Source organism: Cataglyphis hispanica, chromosome 21, assembly GCF_021464435.1.
Source record: "Cataglyphis hispanica isolate Lineage 1 chromosome 21, ULB_Chis1_1.0, whole genome shotgun sequence".
NCBI classification, from domain to species: domain Eukaryota; kingdom Metazoa; phylum Arthropoda; class Insecta; order Hymenoptera; family Formicidae; genus Cataglyphis; species Cataglyphis hispanica.
This window is the reverse complement of record NC_065974.1, coordinates 2220009-2237479: the sequence shown is the minus strand read 5'-3', so window position 1 is coordinate 2237479 and position 17471 is coordinate 2220009. Positions and strand designations below refer to the sequence as shown.

At 32.9% G+C, this 17471-nt stretch overlaps 1 protein-coding gene across 2 annotated transcripts in view; it reads right to left on the bottom strand.

The window, feature by feature from the left end:
- LOC126857315 (pituitary homeobox 1-like) overlaps nt 1-14514 on the bottom strand; it is a 52825-nt gene extending 38311 nt beyond the window's left edge. For both annotated transcript variants that reach the window (XM_050606620.1, XM_050606621.1), the window contains exons 1-2: nt 13589-14514; nt 1706-1747 (exon numbers count right to left, since the gene is read on the bottom strand). In XM_050606620.1, coding sequence (XP_050462577.1) covers nt 1706-1747; nt 13589-14075 — 529 coding nt within the window. In that variant the 5' untranslated portion in view covers nt 14076-14514. The remainder of the gene's footprint in view (nt 1-1705; nt 1748-13588) is intronic.
- Nucleotides 14515-17471: the final 2957 nt, after the last annotated feature.

The following is a 17471-nucleotide window of genomic DNA, read 5'->3' as shown; positions in this document are numbered from 1 at the left end:
GCTAATCTGTAACAGGAGACTTTTTTCGCTCGAAATTCGAGTACGTTTCCACGCCTGCTGTCAAATCTTAAATCGCCTCTAAGGGTGCTGCACGTTTTGGGATATATCTTTCTACCTCTCACGTTTATATTTCTCATATAACTTAAATGATGTGTGTGTTGGGGGCTATTTATTTCTCCAGAATTAAAAATAATAATTTTCAGGCGTGCATATTTCGATATAAATTTATTTCAAATAATTATTTAATAATATTATTTAATAATAGAAATCTCATTTTATTATTTTTTTTTAATATTAAAATTTTTTAAATATCAATTTTTTTAACATCAAAATACAATTATAATAGAATTATAAAACATTATAATAATTAAATAAAGATGACACGATCCACACAGTTTGACGAACAACATTGTTTCTAATAAATAATTATTGAGATAATAGATATTCGAAATTAATAAATCTAATTTTTGTCAATGATGATAAAAATATTAGTAATATTGAAAGATTAATCGTTATACCCAAATAGTGTTATGGCCAAGAATTGCTAATAATAATTAATTGACTGATTATATGATGTGACAGTGAATATCCATAGCAAGTAATGCAGAAACACGTCCCCATTAGATACGAAACTCATCCTCGGTAATCATTTTCAACTTGTCGTATCTTATTTCGAACGACATCGCTTTGCGGGTCAAACGGGCCGCGCTTAATGGTTCGGAAAAATCGAAATCATCGCGCGCATGAATATGTAAGGAGTTTTTTTTTCTCTTTTAGTGTGCACATGATGTCATCATATGGCGATAATGGTTATGGCATCTGTAGAACTCATTATCGAAGAATTATTACTAGAATGATGAACCGGTATTATTCCTGATGATTATATTATTTTTCATCTTATTCCCCGCGTTTATTTTGATATTCATGAAGAAAATTGATATCCCCTACAAATTATAAAATAATGCTTTGCAAAAAAATGAAAACTATAAATTATTATGTAACATAATTATATTACTAACATATAAGTAACTAATGCAAATTCTCTACTTGCATAATTTCACGCTTGTAAAAGAAGTATGCGACTCGAAAATATTACTTTTTGCTATACAAAGAGAAACAAGTATATGCCGTACGCATAATATAGGTATGATCAATTTTTCACAGCTCTCGCGTCTGAAAAGCGTCATAAATTCGACGCGACGACACGAATGAGTTTACGATTTTGGCAGTCACTTTTGCTGCCTTGAGAAGGAAGTCTGGTAAATTTCCGTACGTCCCGTGAAAACGCGTAAAAGCTTCGTGTGGATGTTATTGCGCATAAAAATGTTATGTCGGCATATCTTTTTATCGTTATCTTGTCAAATTCTGAGGGAGTTACGATTTTCTGGAGAATTATATTTTTACACCTATATACCTACATTTTATCTAGATGAATTTACTACTATTGTCTATGTAACTTGTATACTTTATTAGATTTCTTTCACTAGATATGATCCGTGTGCATTATTATAAATATTTATGAGAAATTAAAATTAATTATACTATTTATTATTTAGAACATATTTGTTTTTTACATATAAATTATTTGGGTCATACATCTGACAATGAGTAAGATCATCATGCTTTGCTATTGCAGTATTATCTTACAATTAGAAATATATTAAGATCTTTTAAAGATATTAAAATATTTTTATAAAAATCTTACCTGGACTCGTGTTCGGAAATGATCCCTTTGATTGCGAAAATCCTAAAATAGAAAAAAATATAATTTTGATATATCATTTATTAACAATGAAAAAAAAGAGAGAAAGAAAATTGATAATTTTTATTTTTTACACAATAAAATTTGGCATATATATATATATATATATATATATATATATATATATATATATATATATAATTAGTAATAAGTAGCATTTAAATAGCATTTTTTTGTCGTATGTACATACAAATATAAATTATCATGACAAGGTATAATTAATTAATCATAAATGTGAAAAGAAAATATTAAATAATATTAAATACAATTAATTTTTATTACATTTTTGCAAGAAATTAATTTATAGAGTGCAACCACTTTTGACATGTCTTTAAATAAGCATACGTTAACGCGAACTCTAATTAACGAGCGTGCAAAAGAAACAGAGAGAGAGAGAGAGAGAGAGAGAGAGAGAGAGAGAAAAGAGAGAAATTAACTTGACAATTATTTAATTATTTAATTACTACCTACTAAGATATTTCAAATCTCAATGTTCTTTATTCTTCTATCTACAAAAACATACATTACAGTTTTGCTCAAATATGTCGCTTTTAATTACTAGAGAAATATTATATATTGATATAATATTTTAATTATTAAATCACTTATGTATAATAAAAAAGCGCAAGATGCGATAGTACAAAGACAGTTGTTAGAAGGAAAATAAACACCGTATATTAAGATGCTTCACGACGCAGCCATTTTCTAATAAAGTCGTTCGCGGCGTAGACCCTGGGGTGGCGAAAAACAGGGGTTGAAAAAGATTTGCCCGGCTTCTAAGAAAGTTGGGGCTTGTTGGCGGCTGCGAGATAGATTCCGTTTCACGAAGGGAAGGTTGGCGATGATGGTAGCGAAACTGCTCCCTCAAATGACTTTAACGAGCCGGCGTCTTAAAATGGGGATGCCAAGCTTGACCCGGGGTTTGCGCGTTTGCTTGATAAATTAACGTGGAAAGGTGTGGTATACATTGACGAGAAGTTTAACAAGCCTAACTTATTTGTTTCACGAAAACCAAGGTATATTACCTTGAAGGAAATCATTTTGGAAATAGAAACGTAAATGTAAAATTTTTACGCGCGAAAATATATTTTACCTATATATATATATATATATATATATATATATATATATATATATATATATATTCTTTAATCTGCGTTTATTAAAACACTGAATCTCTCTCGCGCTTATAAAAACATAACTTTATATAATTATAAATAATTGTGCAAATCACATATATTTCAAGCTCTATTTAAATATATATATAAATATATGTAGATATTTCCATTATCAGCTTTAAAAATTTTGATCTTGACATATCATGTCAAAATTATTAATATTTTCCGTGTGATAATTTTTCGCATAAATCTGTAACATTTTATTCGAAATAAGGATTACACATAAAGGAAAGTATAAATGAAAACCAAAACGATCGATGAAGTCGATCGAAGATAATCTTTTCGAAAGATTTGGTCTAAAGGATAAATTAAAAAATCATACTAATATTAAGAGGAAACGCAATTGTCTCATTAAACGTTATTGTTTTTTTTTTTCACAATATCGTCAATTAGCTGAAAGGTTATCATACGCGATAACGCGGATAATCTGAAAATGAAAACGCCACCGGAAATCGAGCTCGCATTCAACATAAATCGCATACATATATCGTGTGCGGAATTGTTCACTTGAAATCCGAATAGCGTGTTATAGGCTGATATGGCATTCTTCGGTTTTTCCTATTCGTTCTTCTTTCACGGGATCGGCGGTTGCCGAACGCGGTGAAACTTAAACCTCAATCGCGCACCCGGGTGGAAGGTTTCAGATTTTTTTGAAAACCCCCATAATGCGCATCGCCTTGTACCGGTTGACGCGAGAGAGGGGGACCAGGCAGAGACCCCCATTGAGAAAAATCCGCTTCCTAGGCTCGTGTTACCCGGCGTATTTTGACAAGATCTTATTGTCGTCGCGCGGCTAAGCTCTATTGACCCTATTATGGTCCTATTAGTATTATACTAGGATTTGCGGTTACTCCTTGAAAGGCGTCTTCTCTACGGGTCTTTTTTACGGTCGAAGAAGGCGTGCACGCGGACGGCTGCGGAACACGTCGGTCCATTCAATACGCTACTCGAACGTGTCTTCTCGATAACGTGACATGCGATTTCTCTCGGAAGAGTCGCTATTCGTAATTTTATGTTTGCTGCACAGTATCTGGGATATCTCTCTCGTTATTTATTGAAAATTTGAGAATTTTTAATAACACACTTCTCACAAATACCTTTTCTGCGAATACATAAAAGCAAGATTAACAATAAGTCATTTTGCTTAGTTTTTTAAACGCTGAATATACGATTCGGTTTCCCAATTGCTTCATCATGTCACAATTTTGAGAAATTGCGAATTGTATCATTAAAAATCTATATCACACAAATAGAAAGTTTTTAATTATATTTTTTCAAACTAAAAGTTTTTTAGATCGTTGAATAAATCTGATAGCAAAATTATTATCTATTATGACTGTCTTATTAATTAGAAATCTAAATATTAGAATATTTAGAATCTAAAATAAGGAAGTAAGGATATAAGAATAAAATACTGAGGTAAAAAATTAATATATTATTAACTGGAATAAAATATAAGAAGAAGAGAGATATTTTATTAGGAAATCGAATAAGAAAGGAAAAATGTGTATCCATAGAAAATACAAAATTATATGACAAGAGATAATAAGAAAAAAAATGATAACGACATAAAAGATTAGATGATAAAAGAACAGAAGAAGAGAATAAGAAAGTTAAAAAATAAATAAGTGCAAAAGCGCAAAACATAATGGAAAGATTAATATATGAAAAGGAGAGAGAAGAAGAGAAAGAGAATGAAAAAGAGAAAGGGGAAAAAGAGAAAAAAGGGAAGTGAGATATATGAGTAACGAAGGGATGAACGGAAAGGGTGGTATATGTACTAGCAAAGTAGGGATTACCGAGGAAAGGATCTCGCAGACAGGGGAGAAAGAGACAAGTTTTACGAAGCGACGAGGAGAGCGAGAAAGAGAGGAGATTGGGGAAAAGAAGCGCGGAGGAAACGTGTTGTGGTAAGAGGTGATGAAGGGTGAGAGGGACAACGACGACGACGTACGTGTGTTCGAGGCGTGAATTCACGTATGCCCGCAAAGCACTCTTTAACGAGGACAATCGAGGTGTTGGGCTGGAAATCCGTACCAATTTGAGCGACTTACCCGCGCTCGTTTGAAAGCTCAGCAACGATATGTACATGGTGTCCGCGGAATGTGCACGCGTATGCGCGTAGTATCATATATGAATAAGTCATGAGCAATGGAAATAGAATTTTATATGAACAGCTGTTAATATCGATCAATTGCTTAAAGTATTGTGTACATTATTGTATTTTGCTAGACTAGCCAACACCATTGCCTTATCGAGACTCATCAATAATTTAGGTTTGGGTAGATTAAATCCATCTAAACGTGTGACCCTTCTAGTTTGCCTCCTTCAACCCTCAATAAGATACGGCATTAATATTGCTTTCATATAACCAGTAAATTTATTTTTAATAAAGTTATGAACAATTTAAAAAATGTTTTTATATATTATTCACGAATTTATTTAAAAATCTGCAATTATATTCCTATATTTATTATTTATTATTATGTCAAAAAATATCTTTTTTGTTATATCTGAAAATAAAATTATATAATAAAGGGAGAATAAGAATTATAATAAATTGTTTATTTTTTTTGTCTATATGAAGGTAATTGTAATATCCTTAAACACACACACACATACGTTTCTCATTTAGAATTTAATAAAATAAAAAAATTCACAATATAATTATATATAAAATGCACTTATTAACTAAATTTTATAATAACAATTAGTATTATAATTTCGAATAAAAACTTTTATATATGCAAATATAATTTGACGCGTACACAATATAAAAAGAATTATCCTGTTTTAAAAAAGAAAGCTTGCAGATTTAAATATAATTTTTAAAATTTTTCATCCTGGGGTGCAGCAACCCCCAAAGTTCAGCTTTCGTGGGACGCTATATTTTCGCGCGCGGGGCACGGTAATGGACATAGTTTGTCGGTAATGTCCGAGACTAATTCCCGTGTTATTTCATTAACGTCCCGCAGGTCCCAAGGGGTTAAAGCTTCTACGCCAGTCGAGGGTTGCCACTATCGCGCCGACGCCATAGCTAGTGCTCTTCCCCTCCCTCTCCCCACCCTCGGTCCATGCTAGTTCTCGGGACTCGTATCGGGCGCGTGTCAAAGGGTGAGAATTTACGAGATGAGTGCACCGCGCGAAAAGGCCGATTGATAGTCGGCCGTATGTACGCGGTGCCTTGAAACAATGCCGACAAGTTTAGCGCGACAGGACGTACCCCGTTAACGCGCATGATTTTACCGGGGGACAATAGATCGATACCGGTTTGCTCGTCGACGTCGCGACGCCAGACTGATAATTCACGATTGAACGCGGCTCTCCTCGCTCGCCCGATAGATTTTTGCACGATCATATAATGTAACTTATTGATTTAAACCTTCTTATATGATAAGGGAATTAATATAATTAATAAATTATAAATTTTGTAATAAATATCTGCAGATATACTTGACCGTATAACTAATTTTTCAAATACCTAATGAGCGTTTTGCGATTGTGCTTTTAAATAATTACATACGTTTTTATATAGGCGAGACAGATTTTGATCATAAGTGTGTCTTGAACGCTATTATTTAATTACATCGCTTTATCTTACATCTTTGAATGATGCGAATTATATATTGTAAATTTATAAATAACTCAAAATTATTATTTGATATTACAGATATTACATGGTGTCACATCATCAATAAATTCAGGGCTTTATGTCATTTTGCATCAAAATATATTATGTTGAATAATCCGCGACAAAATTCCGTGTGCCGATAATCGGCATAGTTACCAGGCAGAAGCTATAGAGCGTGAAGTGGCGCTTTCGGTCGGAGACCCGAATTGATTTGTCGAAGCGGATTATACGATTAGGCGATTAGATGAACTACTGCGGCGAGGGTCAAATGATTGACATGGCGCGACAAGAGTATAATGAGAGAAAATTATTTCTCTGCCCAAATCGGAAAAACTCATATCAATCAATAGGGGAAAATACGCGCGAATTAGATTATTATGATGAACAAAGATATACGAGGTATTCAAATTAGCAACTTGTACATATGATTATTATGATTAATTTGATTTTCAATCCTTGTTTTAGCGAGAATGTCGAGATTCTTGAATTTTTCTTGAAATAATTTTAATAAAAAGAACTAACATTTTCAAATTTTTTTACTTCTATTTCATAGCATAGATTTTGTGGTGGACAAAAAAAGAAACATTTTAATTATTGTATTTTAATTATTATTAAAAATAATAATTGCGGTAAAACTATACGCTGCGAACTAAAATGTAATCATTAAAATGTGCATTACAAAATGTATACGGAGTTCTTGCTTTCGTTATATGAGAATTGGAAAAATAAAATAATGAATTCTACAAACGTTATTATTGAAATAATTTTATATCATGTATACAGGTTTATATATTGTAATTTCATTACTTATTTCTTACATGTATGTAAGTTTGTGTGTCATATAAAGTTAAAATTCTAACATCTGCTAATTACACTCACAATAAACAAAAATTATTAAAATGATATGTATGGCATTGATATACTATTACATGTATTTGAAAATAGGAATTTTTTCAGATGCTTTCATAATTTGACAACCCAAAAATATTATTATTTTCAGTGAAGTAAAGAAAAGTAGAAGAGAGAAGCAAGGCAATAAAATAAAAATAAAATAGAACAGAAATAGAATAAATATAATTTATTTCAAAACTTGTTTCACTTTTGATCACAAGCGACTAAGAATTTTTCTTACGAGGTAAGAATTGAAACAAGATCACTTTGAGCGCATAAGGCAAATTGCGACGCATTTAAAAAAAAAAAAAAGGAATGTTCATGTTGAAAGACTAAAATTTTCCTCCTCCTAGCGGTGAGTGCGCCTCGGCAATGTTATCCAATTATTCTAAGTTGTTAAGGCGAGTTAGGGCGCTTAAGGGACTAAATTAAGACATTCCGCGCGACAAATCTCCCAAGAATCTCAATTAACTTCGCTAGGAGCGCCAGTACTTTAATTAACTGTTTAATTTCGTTTAATTTGCATTCGCGCGCGCGCGCGCAATTGCATAAGCCAAACAGGCTACCGCCACTGCGTTGCATTTTCTTGCGAAATAAATTAATGAAAAACCCTCGGAATATATTTGAATTATATCAAAAAAAAAATGCAAGATATCCTCCGTTATAGAGAAAATGCCATTTATTTTCTTTTTTAGACGCCACTCTGCAGCTTCAGATTCTTGTCTACTGTCTCTGTATGAATAAATTGCTTCCTTTTTCCTTTTTTTTTTTTTCGTTAGAACTGTTTCTGATGATTTTGAAAAATATTCTAAAAACGAAACTTGTATTTTTTTATTTGCCGTAAAAATTCTTAGGTTAATGAAATTTTTAGCTGTATTTCCGTATTATATTCATTATCTCATTAAAAAAGCAATTAAACAACAAAAAAAGAAACGCGTTTACATCTTATCGGTATAAAAACTTTATAGATATACACATTTATACATTTTATGTTTACAATTATACATTTATACGTACAATATTCAAATAGAGTAAACATTAATATATTTCAATATATAATCAGTAATTAGGAAGAGTTACATTATTGTAGTTTTCAACAATTACGATTATGATATTATATACAATATTGATGTAATCATCATTTCGAATATCTTTTAAATTTTTTAATTATTTTTTTGTAATTGACCTTTATAATGATCTTAAATAACCCCATATCATAGGTTATTGTATTAGTTTTAACAACCACTATCAAAGGATATAATTACAGAAATATAATATAATATTCCGTTTGAAAAAAGAAAAATAAAAAAAGTTTTATATTTAATTTATTTTAGTTTCAAATAATTTAAAATCTGCCACGCATAGTATATATAATTTATTTAAAAACTGATATTTTTCACGAAGAATGATAATCATTAAATTTGTTTCAATATTTCTTACAATGTTATAAAAAGAAAATCATATTTTCTAATTTTGCTCAAAAGCTTAAGATACTTTGAATTTTTTTTTGCACACAAAAAATTTTTTTATTTTAAATTGCAATTAGCATAAAGCAGATAAATTTTTATTTTTAACTTTTTTCTTCAGATTATCGCAAATACCTCTATAATCATGCAGATACCGTTATGTGTGATAAACCCTATATATAAATTAGAGAAAAAATATTATTTATAAAATAAATAATACATTATTATTAACTATTATTATATCTTATTTGTGGAATTATATCATTTTTATCTTATATAAAGTGGAACAGCTGACATTGTTTTCGGAAACTAAATTTTTGTCCACATCAATAAAAACATTACTTTATCAAGAGCGCGAGAATTTTATTTTATATTAGTTTTATCACGCTAATTTGCATCACGAGCCACTTGCGCGTGGCCGTGCAAAAAATCACAAATTCGGGCGCACAAATTTATGCAAACGTAGTCGGCGCGTCGCGAAGATCTCTTATGTGTAGAGACGCGCGGCACTTTTCTCGGAAACAAAGCACACTGACGAGTTTGTAAACCCGCTAATTTGTTCAAGACTTCTTGCTCTCGAGCTATCGCGCGCTCTTATCGCGCGACATCGAACAAGCAGCAAACATACGTACACATGCATACAAGCGGCGTGCATATAAAAATGTGAAAGACACACGATCACCCCCACGCTTTCAAGTACTAATCAGTATCGATTTGTTCCTACAAACGCGCCGCACACCATGTTCGTATCGCGCGCTTGCCATTCTCTCCGCTCCTTCTTTCCGCTCCGCGGATTTTTCAGAGGAAACCATTTCGTCAGAGACATGACTGCGCGAGAACCGACGACGAATGTCTACAACTGACTACCTAGGGGAGAAATACGCGGATACACGAATGCGATAATTTCCGGTGATACTTTCGACATTGACATGCGCGATAAACACGAGAGGCACAAATTTATTCCATTTTAGATAGCAAATATTTTCTTCAACTATGATAAATTATGTCAAATTTATTATATTAATATTAATTATATTATATTATATTAAATTTTCGAATTTTGACATTACATCGTGCAGGAACTTCAGGAATTATCAAGGAGATATCAAGCTTAATAAAAAATGATAAATTTCTATATATGTATATTTGACATAAATAAAACAAAGAAGACAAAAGCTATAGGAAAGAGGAAGGATATATATCGCCTTAAAAATTCCGATATTTGCGATCGCCTTTGATTCGCGCCTTCCACTTCTTAAGCGTCGCATTGCCGCGTCTCGAAGCTGCTTTTTTCGGATCGTTTGAAGTCGGCAATCAACTAAATTGCCTATCAACGCCTGAGAAGCCCGCTCACGCACTTCCTCTTCCCTGCGCCTTCTTCCTTTTTCTATTACACACACGTGTCCTCCTCTTCCTTTCTTACTCGTCTTTGGTATCATCGTTATATAGCTTGCTTTTCTATGCGAGAATTTTCCCGTGTATATTTTTTTCTTCCTTCTTTCTCACGTGACATTATATTAAAGTTTCCAGGGCGACAACCAAATACATATTTTTTAGTTGAATATAATCTTTACCGTGTCATATTCTCTAAGAAATTAAGAAAATTATAGTTTATCGTAATTTTATTTGATTTTAAATAATTATAGAGATGCCAATAATTATGTATTTTGTTGTCAGATATTCTTTAAATCTTATTATAATCTTTATAAATAAAATTATATGATTATAACTACTTTTGTAGTTAATTAATACTTTAGATATTAACTTATTAAGTCTGATCTAATTTTTTTTTAAAGGAAAAGAAGGAAGAGAATGTTAAGAAATAATTAACGTAATTAAACTTAACTAATGTTGGTGAAATCATTCTTTAATATATCACAATGTAATTTAAAAATTTCTTAATCACTCTGTATAAATATATAACTCCTGATTGTTTTCTTTATTTTTAGGATTTCTCTATATAAATTTGACATTGCATTTTGATCAAAGATTCATGTAATAAAATTGTTAGACACACAAATCTTTGGATTTATTTTGATAAATTTGAAAAGAATTATAAGTCGACATAATTATTAACACAAAAATCGATATAATTATTAAAAACAAATTAAACAGTTGGTAAAATCTAACGGTAATAAGTTTTAGTCTGTGCTCTCGTCTTTAAGCCTGTTTAAGTTTTAAGACAAAAACAAACGAATGGAGCACATCAAATAAATGCTGTGAGACGAGGTGCCAGAGTGACATTTGAATGGAATGGTAGATCCTTTGTGTGTTCTGTCTGGAACTCGACACCCGAAAATCGTTCTCAAAATTCGTTCTACATCGCAAAATCTCCAATGTTAAATGATGACATAATATACCATGTTAAAGGTATAGATTTTGAGAAATCAAAATATGCTACATATGTTCATGACTTTTATTGTACAAAAAAAAATTTTAATTAATTATATTTATAATTAAATAAATTAAATAATTAACTAATTAAATAAATACATTTTTTTGTGTACATAATAAAATAATTTAATAATGAAATTTTCCTAAGGTACTATATAAAACAGATATTAAATAGCGTTTATCTACACATGAAATATATGATAGAAAAAGAAATTAATGCACACTTTAAGAAAAAACTTTTTTGTATGTACTTAAAATACAAATCTTCATATTATATATATATATATATATATATATATATATATATATTCTATGTACTTTTTTTTTTGATAATCGAGGATGTAATATTATCTTTATATTGTAGTGTCATACTAGATATGCATACACGCACACACAAATATTATAAGATAATATATTTTACGTAAATAGTTTAATAATAATAATAGAGAATTCTAATTTAATTTCATATTCTCTACATTTAAAATATCAATATCACATCAAGGCAAGTTGAGAACAGTTGTATAACGGACAGCCAGTTTTGTCGATGCTCTTTGTGTTTTGGTGAGACATTGCAGGCCTACCTAACACTCAACTCATTATACCACTAATTATTCATAACGTTAAGAATTATTCTGACGAAAATAAATCAATTCCCACAACGTGTTCCCGTTCCTTTTTATCCCTTCTGTCTCTCACTTTCTTTTTTTGCTCTTTCTCTTATTTCTAACACCATGAAAGTAGTGCTTCTCTTTTCAAGAGAGGTCATTTACACTATCTTTACTATTACATGCCAATATTATATTATGTGTTTTATTAATAATATTGCAAATTCTGATAATAAAAATAGCCAATATGCGGAGAAAACTAATATATGTACTTATAAAATATGTAAACGGACTCCTCTTGTTATTGTTATTTGTTTACACACTACAGGGAGGAAATGGTTTCAAGTTACAACACGTAATAGTTCAACTTTTCGCTCACTAAATACGTCAGTTTGTGCTCAATTTAGTGGCAAATCAACATAGCCGGCAAATAAAAGTTTTCTATTTTGATCGAGTGATGGACATTCGAGTGCACTCGGTTGGGCGTTTGTGTGTATTGGGAATGTAAGATAGCTAAGAGCAGCTGCCGATTGAATACAGTTTTTCCGAAAATTCCCCCGGAATTCTTGGCGCGTACAATGCCGACGGCGCGCGTGGATGGACGCGCGACAAAGATGTGTCGATTTTCGGTAACTCGATCTTGAGTGGCTCTCTGTTAAGTGATAGCTGTAAGTGGCAGTTAAGTGCTTGTTTCATGCCAGAACGACGATACGCCTATTAATTTACTTTGCTTATAAAACAGAGGGTCATAAGTTCAATCTTGTTCATAATTAACGTGCACTTTATGATATAGAATGAATATATTGCCTAAAAAAGGACTGCTCATATATTATGATGATGATATGATCGATTAAAGTTAGATTTTTTTGTGTGATAATTATGTGGAATAATCGGCTATTTTCCAATTTCATCAATTTTCAATAGATTATATATATTTTTCATTTTTAAATATTTTTTATGCAAATTGTACTCTAACCATAATATAAAGGAGATCAAAAATAAATGTCTTAAATATTTTTATCATTAACATTTATGTTATGATTAGCTATTAATTTATATTTTAATATAGCATATTATGCAAAAAGATTGCTTTTGCTGGTAATCAAAGAATATATTAAATGGACATAAGAATCTAACATTTTCTTCAGGGATTATTCTTATTGTTAAGTAATATTTTATCCGTATTGTAACAGTTATGAAAATGTGTCATTATATAATGTTCAAAATATAATCGTACGTTTCTCAAATTATATACAATAATTACTAATATTTAGATATTTGATTTTATATTAAATAAAAAAAAAGAGACGTAAGCCCAACTGGATGTGTTTAATTCTAAGTTAGCATACGTTATGCAGCGCCATTTATAAGCTCTGGGCAGAATTGATTTATCGGCAGTATATTGATTTTAAATCGCGTAAGACAAAGAATCATGAGCAAAAAAAGCGGCTATGAACATCATTACGCCGTTGGCGTGCATCAAATCATGTAAAATGTTAAATATCAAAGAAATTTTAGAATATGTTATTTATTTATTTACACACACAACATAAGTACAAATTATCATTCTCATCGTCTTCTCTTAATTGAAACTTATTCACCCATCGGCCTTAATAGAATGATAACTGCTAGAAATCGCAAAATCAAAATCATCAACTTACCATGAGGTGGTGTGTGTTGAGTCGGGCTGTGTTGATGATGATTCGTAGTTACAGCCGTACCGGGAAGTACATGCTGCGCATGTGCCGCAGGATGCAGGTTGACGCCGGGCGGCGATGCCGGAAGTTGGCCCGATTGATGTACCTGATGATGCGGTACGTGGTGGGCTGGGTGTGGATGGGGTGGCGGCAGAAAGGCAGCCGCCACGGCCGCCTGCGCATTCAGGTAGGCCATCCTTGAGGCCGTGAGATTGCCCAGATTGCCCAGATTTCCCAGATTCCCCAGATTGCCTAAATGATTTAAACTGGGCATGTATTCCCATAATTTTGAGTGATGAGGCGCAGCTGGGGCATAGGAAACGGCCGAGACACCGGCGGGCGGCGAACTTTGCGGGGATCCCCCGCGATCGGTTCCGCTTCTATTTCCGGTACCATCTAGGCCCAGCAGCTCTTGAATCGCGAAGGCCGATCGTTGCTGCTGCTGCGGCATCTTCGAATCCTTTGACTGAGATTGCACGGGTTCAAAGTGACATTCTCATTTGCTTGTTCACGGGAACCAAGTGATCTGCGTCGATCCTTGATCCTCAAATTTCACGATAGGCACGTAATGAAAGTGCTGACAGGCGGATATTGGATCAAAACCGCTAGCCAACATCAAAGTGTAAATTCAAGAGAACGAACTTATTTATCTTGCCTTCGTGTTGATTAGAAAGATTAGGTCTCCTGGATCGTTGTTCGGTTTCTTCGGAATATTCTTCCGACGTTCAGGAATTCGATCAAAGAGAATCGTTGTTTATTTCTTGGACTTTAACTTAATCTCGTATTAGATTATAAATTAACCACAGAAATCAGTGAATATACTGTAAAATGTCTGACAATTTTACAAAGTTGATGCTAGTTTCAGTAAGATTCGTTGCAAAATTGCCAGAATAAACGCAATAACGGTTTCAAAACTGATAGACCCTAACATCACTGTGCGACGGTTATTGCCATACAAGTATTTCACTAAAATTATAAAATATTTGCTTTAAGGCCATTGAAAATTTTATTCTCTTGAAATCGTATTATGTGATTGGCATGAAAGGAGGCCTAGATACGTAGATCTAATAAATTATATGACGTTTTCATACATATTTATGAAAACCAAGATTCCTTAATATTTGTAACGAATTTATTAACTCGGTGCTTTATGATGACAGAATACGATTTGATTCGATTTATTTTCGTTGTGATAACAGATATCGTTAGCAAATCTTTCTTGTCAATATTTCGTCGACCGTCGGTAAATATAAACAATAGGTTTCGTTAAATGGATGCAAGAAATCCTACTTGTTTTCGCTCATATCGCGACGCTGTATAAGTTTTACTTGCTCTTGTGTTCTCCACTTCGTTGAAATAAATATTTCGTTGTGATCAGGTACAGATTGCTCTGTCCGTCGTTTGTCACGACACTGTTTTGTGCGCGTGTACGCGAGGCCTTTTCAATATAACTCGAAGCTTTGTCTCTTCTTTTTGGCATTAACACTAAACAACACACGTAGAGAGTATCGCGCATAGTCAAGTTTCACTCATAAAAGCACGTACAAGCTTGAGTGAGTTGTTCCATGCTCTGCAAAACTATCTTCTTTCATTTTCTTTGAGAGAGAAAGATTGATTTCAAAGATAACCGGTGATAACTTCTTTTTCGGACACGATAGGGATGACACCGACGTCCAAACACCGTACCCAAACCTGGTGATTGTGTCCGCGTTTCTCAAAGCGCGCAAACAGGACGATCTGAAGATCAAAATTGACACTATTTCGCGAGTTTTGAAGTTCATCGGCACTCTCGACAAGTAGTATGTCTTGCATACATCTCTAACACAGATGATATCCAGGATTTTGATCGCTCCTATGTCTATATAATCCCTTTTCAGCGATTGATATCACGTTTGTTAGAGCTGTTGGGTATTTTCTTGGAATGATTCTCAGATATTTTCCAGGTGTATATACGAGCCTAAAGACATGTTTGTCCAAATCCCAAGAGAGATCTCGTTCGATGAAGCGCGCACGCAATGAACTCTTGTTCAATTAACACCCGATCGCGACTTGGTCATTTTCGAAGGAGCGTAGCAATAAATCGCGGCATACGATCGCTTCGAAGGGATGGTCCCGATGATGAGAGCAGCGTGTTCGCCGTCGTGGCGCAACCGTGTCGTCCTCGCGGTGTTAAGCAACTGAGCCGTCGAGCAGCGCGGGGTTGCTCGACTGTGCGCGACGGGTAACGAAGAAAGGAAACCCCCCCCGGGGGCGGCTGTACGAATGGTACATGCACCCACACACATAGGTACCCTTTGGCGCGCGCGGAGGGTGGTGTTTCGCCCCACTCGTTTGGCCCTTCTCTTCCGTCGTGCCCGTAGACTTGCTTCCCCACCCCTCCCCAGATCTTTCACCCTCCGTCCTGCGATCCCTTGCGTACCTGGGCGACAAAGGCGCCTCCGCTACTTTATGCGTCGGCAGTGGCCGTCTCGTATCGCGGATTGGTCGGCTTTTTGAGACGGCCAGCCAAGTAGACATAGCCCTAGTTACCAGCAGGAAGGTGGGGTCTAGCAACGTTGACGCCTCGACGTGGCTACGCCTACGGTGGAGCGGTTCACCATGGAGAAAAGAGGGATTTTTCGCGCTCGGCAACGATCGTGAGATGCTTGGAGAGCTCGAGCGATGCGAGCCAGCCGTGAATAAACACGAGTCTGGATCATGAGGTGGTAAAGTAAGAGCCTGCCTGTGACTTCTTATATTTTTCTTCAATCTTTCTTTTTATTGTATCATTATCTTTATGCAAATATTATTATTATTATTAGTATTTAATATTTTTATTAATATTTTTATTATTAGTATTTTATTATTATTATTATTATTATTACTTATTGATTTTTTTGTTGCTAATATTATATATATATATATATATATATATATATATATATATATATATATACACACACAAATATTTCTAATTAAACTATAAATGTGCAAGATAAAAAAATAATATTTTTATTTTTATAATTCATAATTTAGTTGAAGCTAAAAATGAGTAAAATTTATCTTATGCATTTTTGTTATTTATTTTATATATTTTTTATACAATTTTTCATGTACATCATGTATAACAATGTATCGTGAAAAGAGGAACGTCACAAAAAATTAGAATTTTAATATAACATATGACATTAACTAGACAAATAATTTATTAATTTGTTGTTAGCACAGATCTGATAATGGTTAGATTTATCAGATTATGGATTCATGATGTGATGAAATTGTTTATTTAATTAATTGATAGCATGAGCTGAAAATGATGTAGATTGTATTCATTGCACTGCCATTATATCATAAGCTATCGGTATTTCCAGGTAATTACAAATATGTGCTCTCTTGTTTCTATTGTTAAATAATGCATCAGTAATACAATTACGAATATCAATGATTATAATAGATTTTATTTTGAAGCTACTTTTCATAACATTTAACACTGAGAAGAAAAATGTTGTTTACTAATGTGCTCAACTGATTACTATTATTTTAATTGAAATATTTAAATATTTAAATTAAATACGACATATTAAATCTAACATGACGTAATTGACTTAAATATTTCAATTTCAAATAAAGTTTTTACAGTATATATGTTTTTTAAACTTTGCTTAAATAAAATTGTAATTTAAATTATTATCGATGTAGAGATGTAGAGATACTATATCTACATATTTAGTATTGTTGACCTACACACATGCACATTGCATCGTGCAAAGCAATGATTGTGGCGTTGTGAAACTGGCTTTCGTTCGAAACCTTTATTAATACTGTGGGAGTGGTCTGGGTACCGGCCAATCAGAATACGCCACTTCCA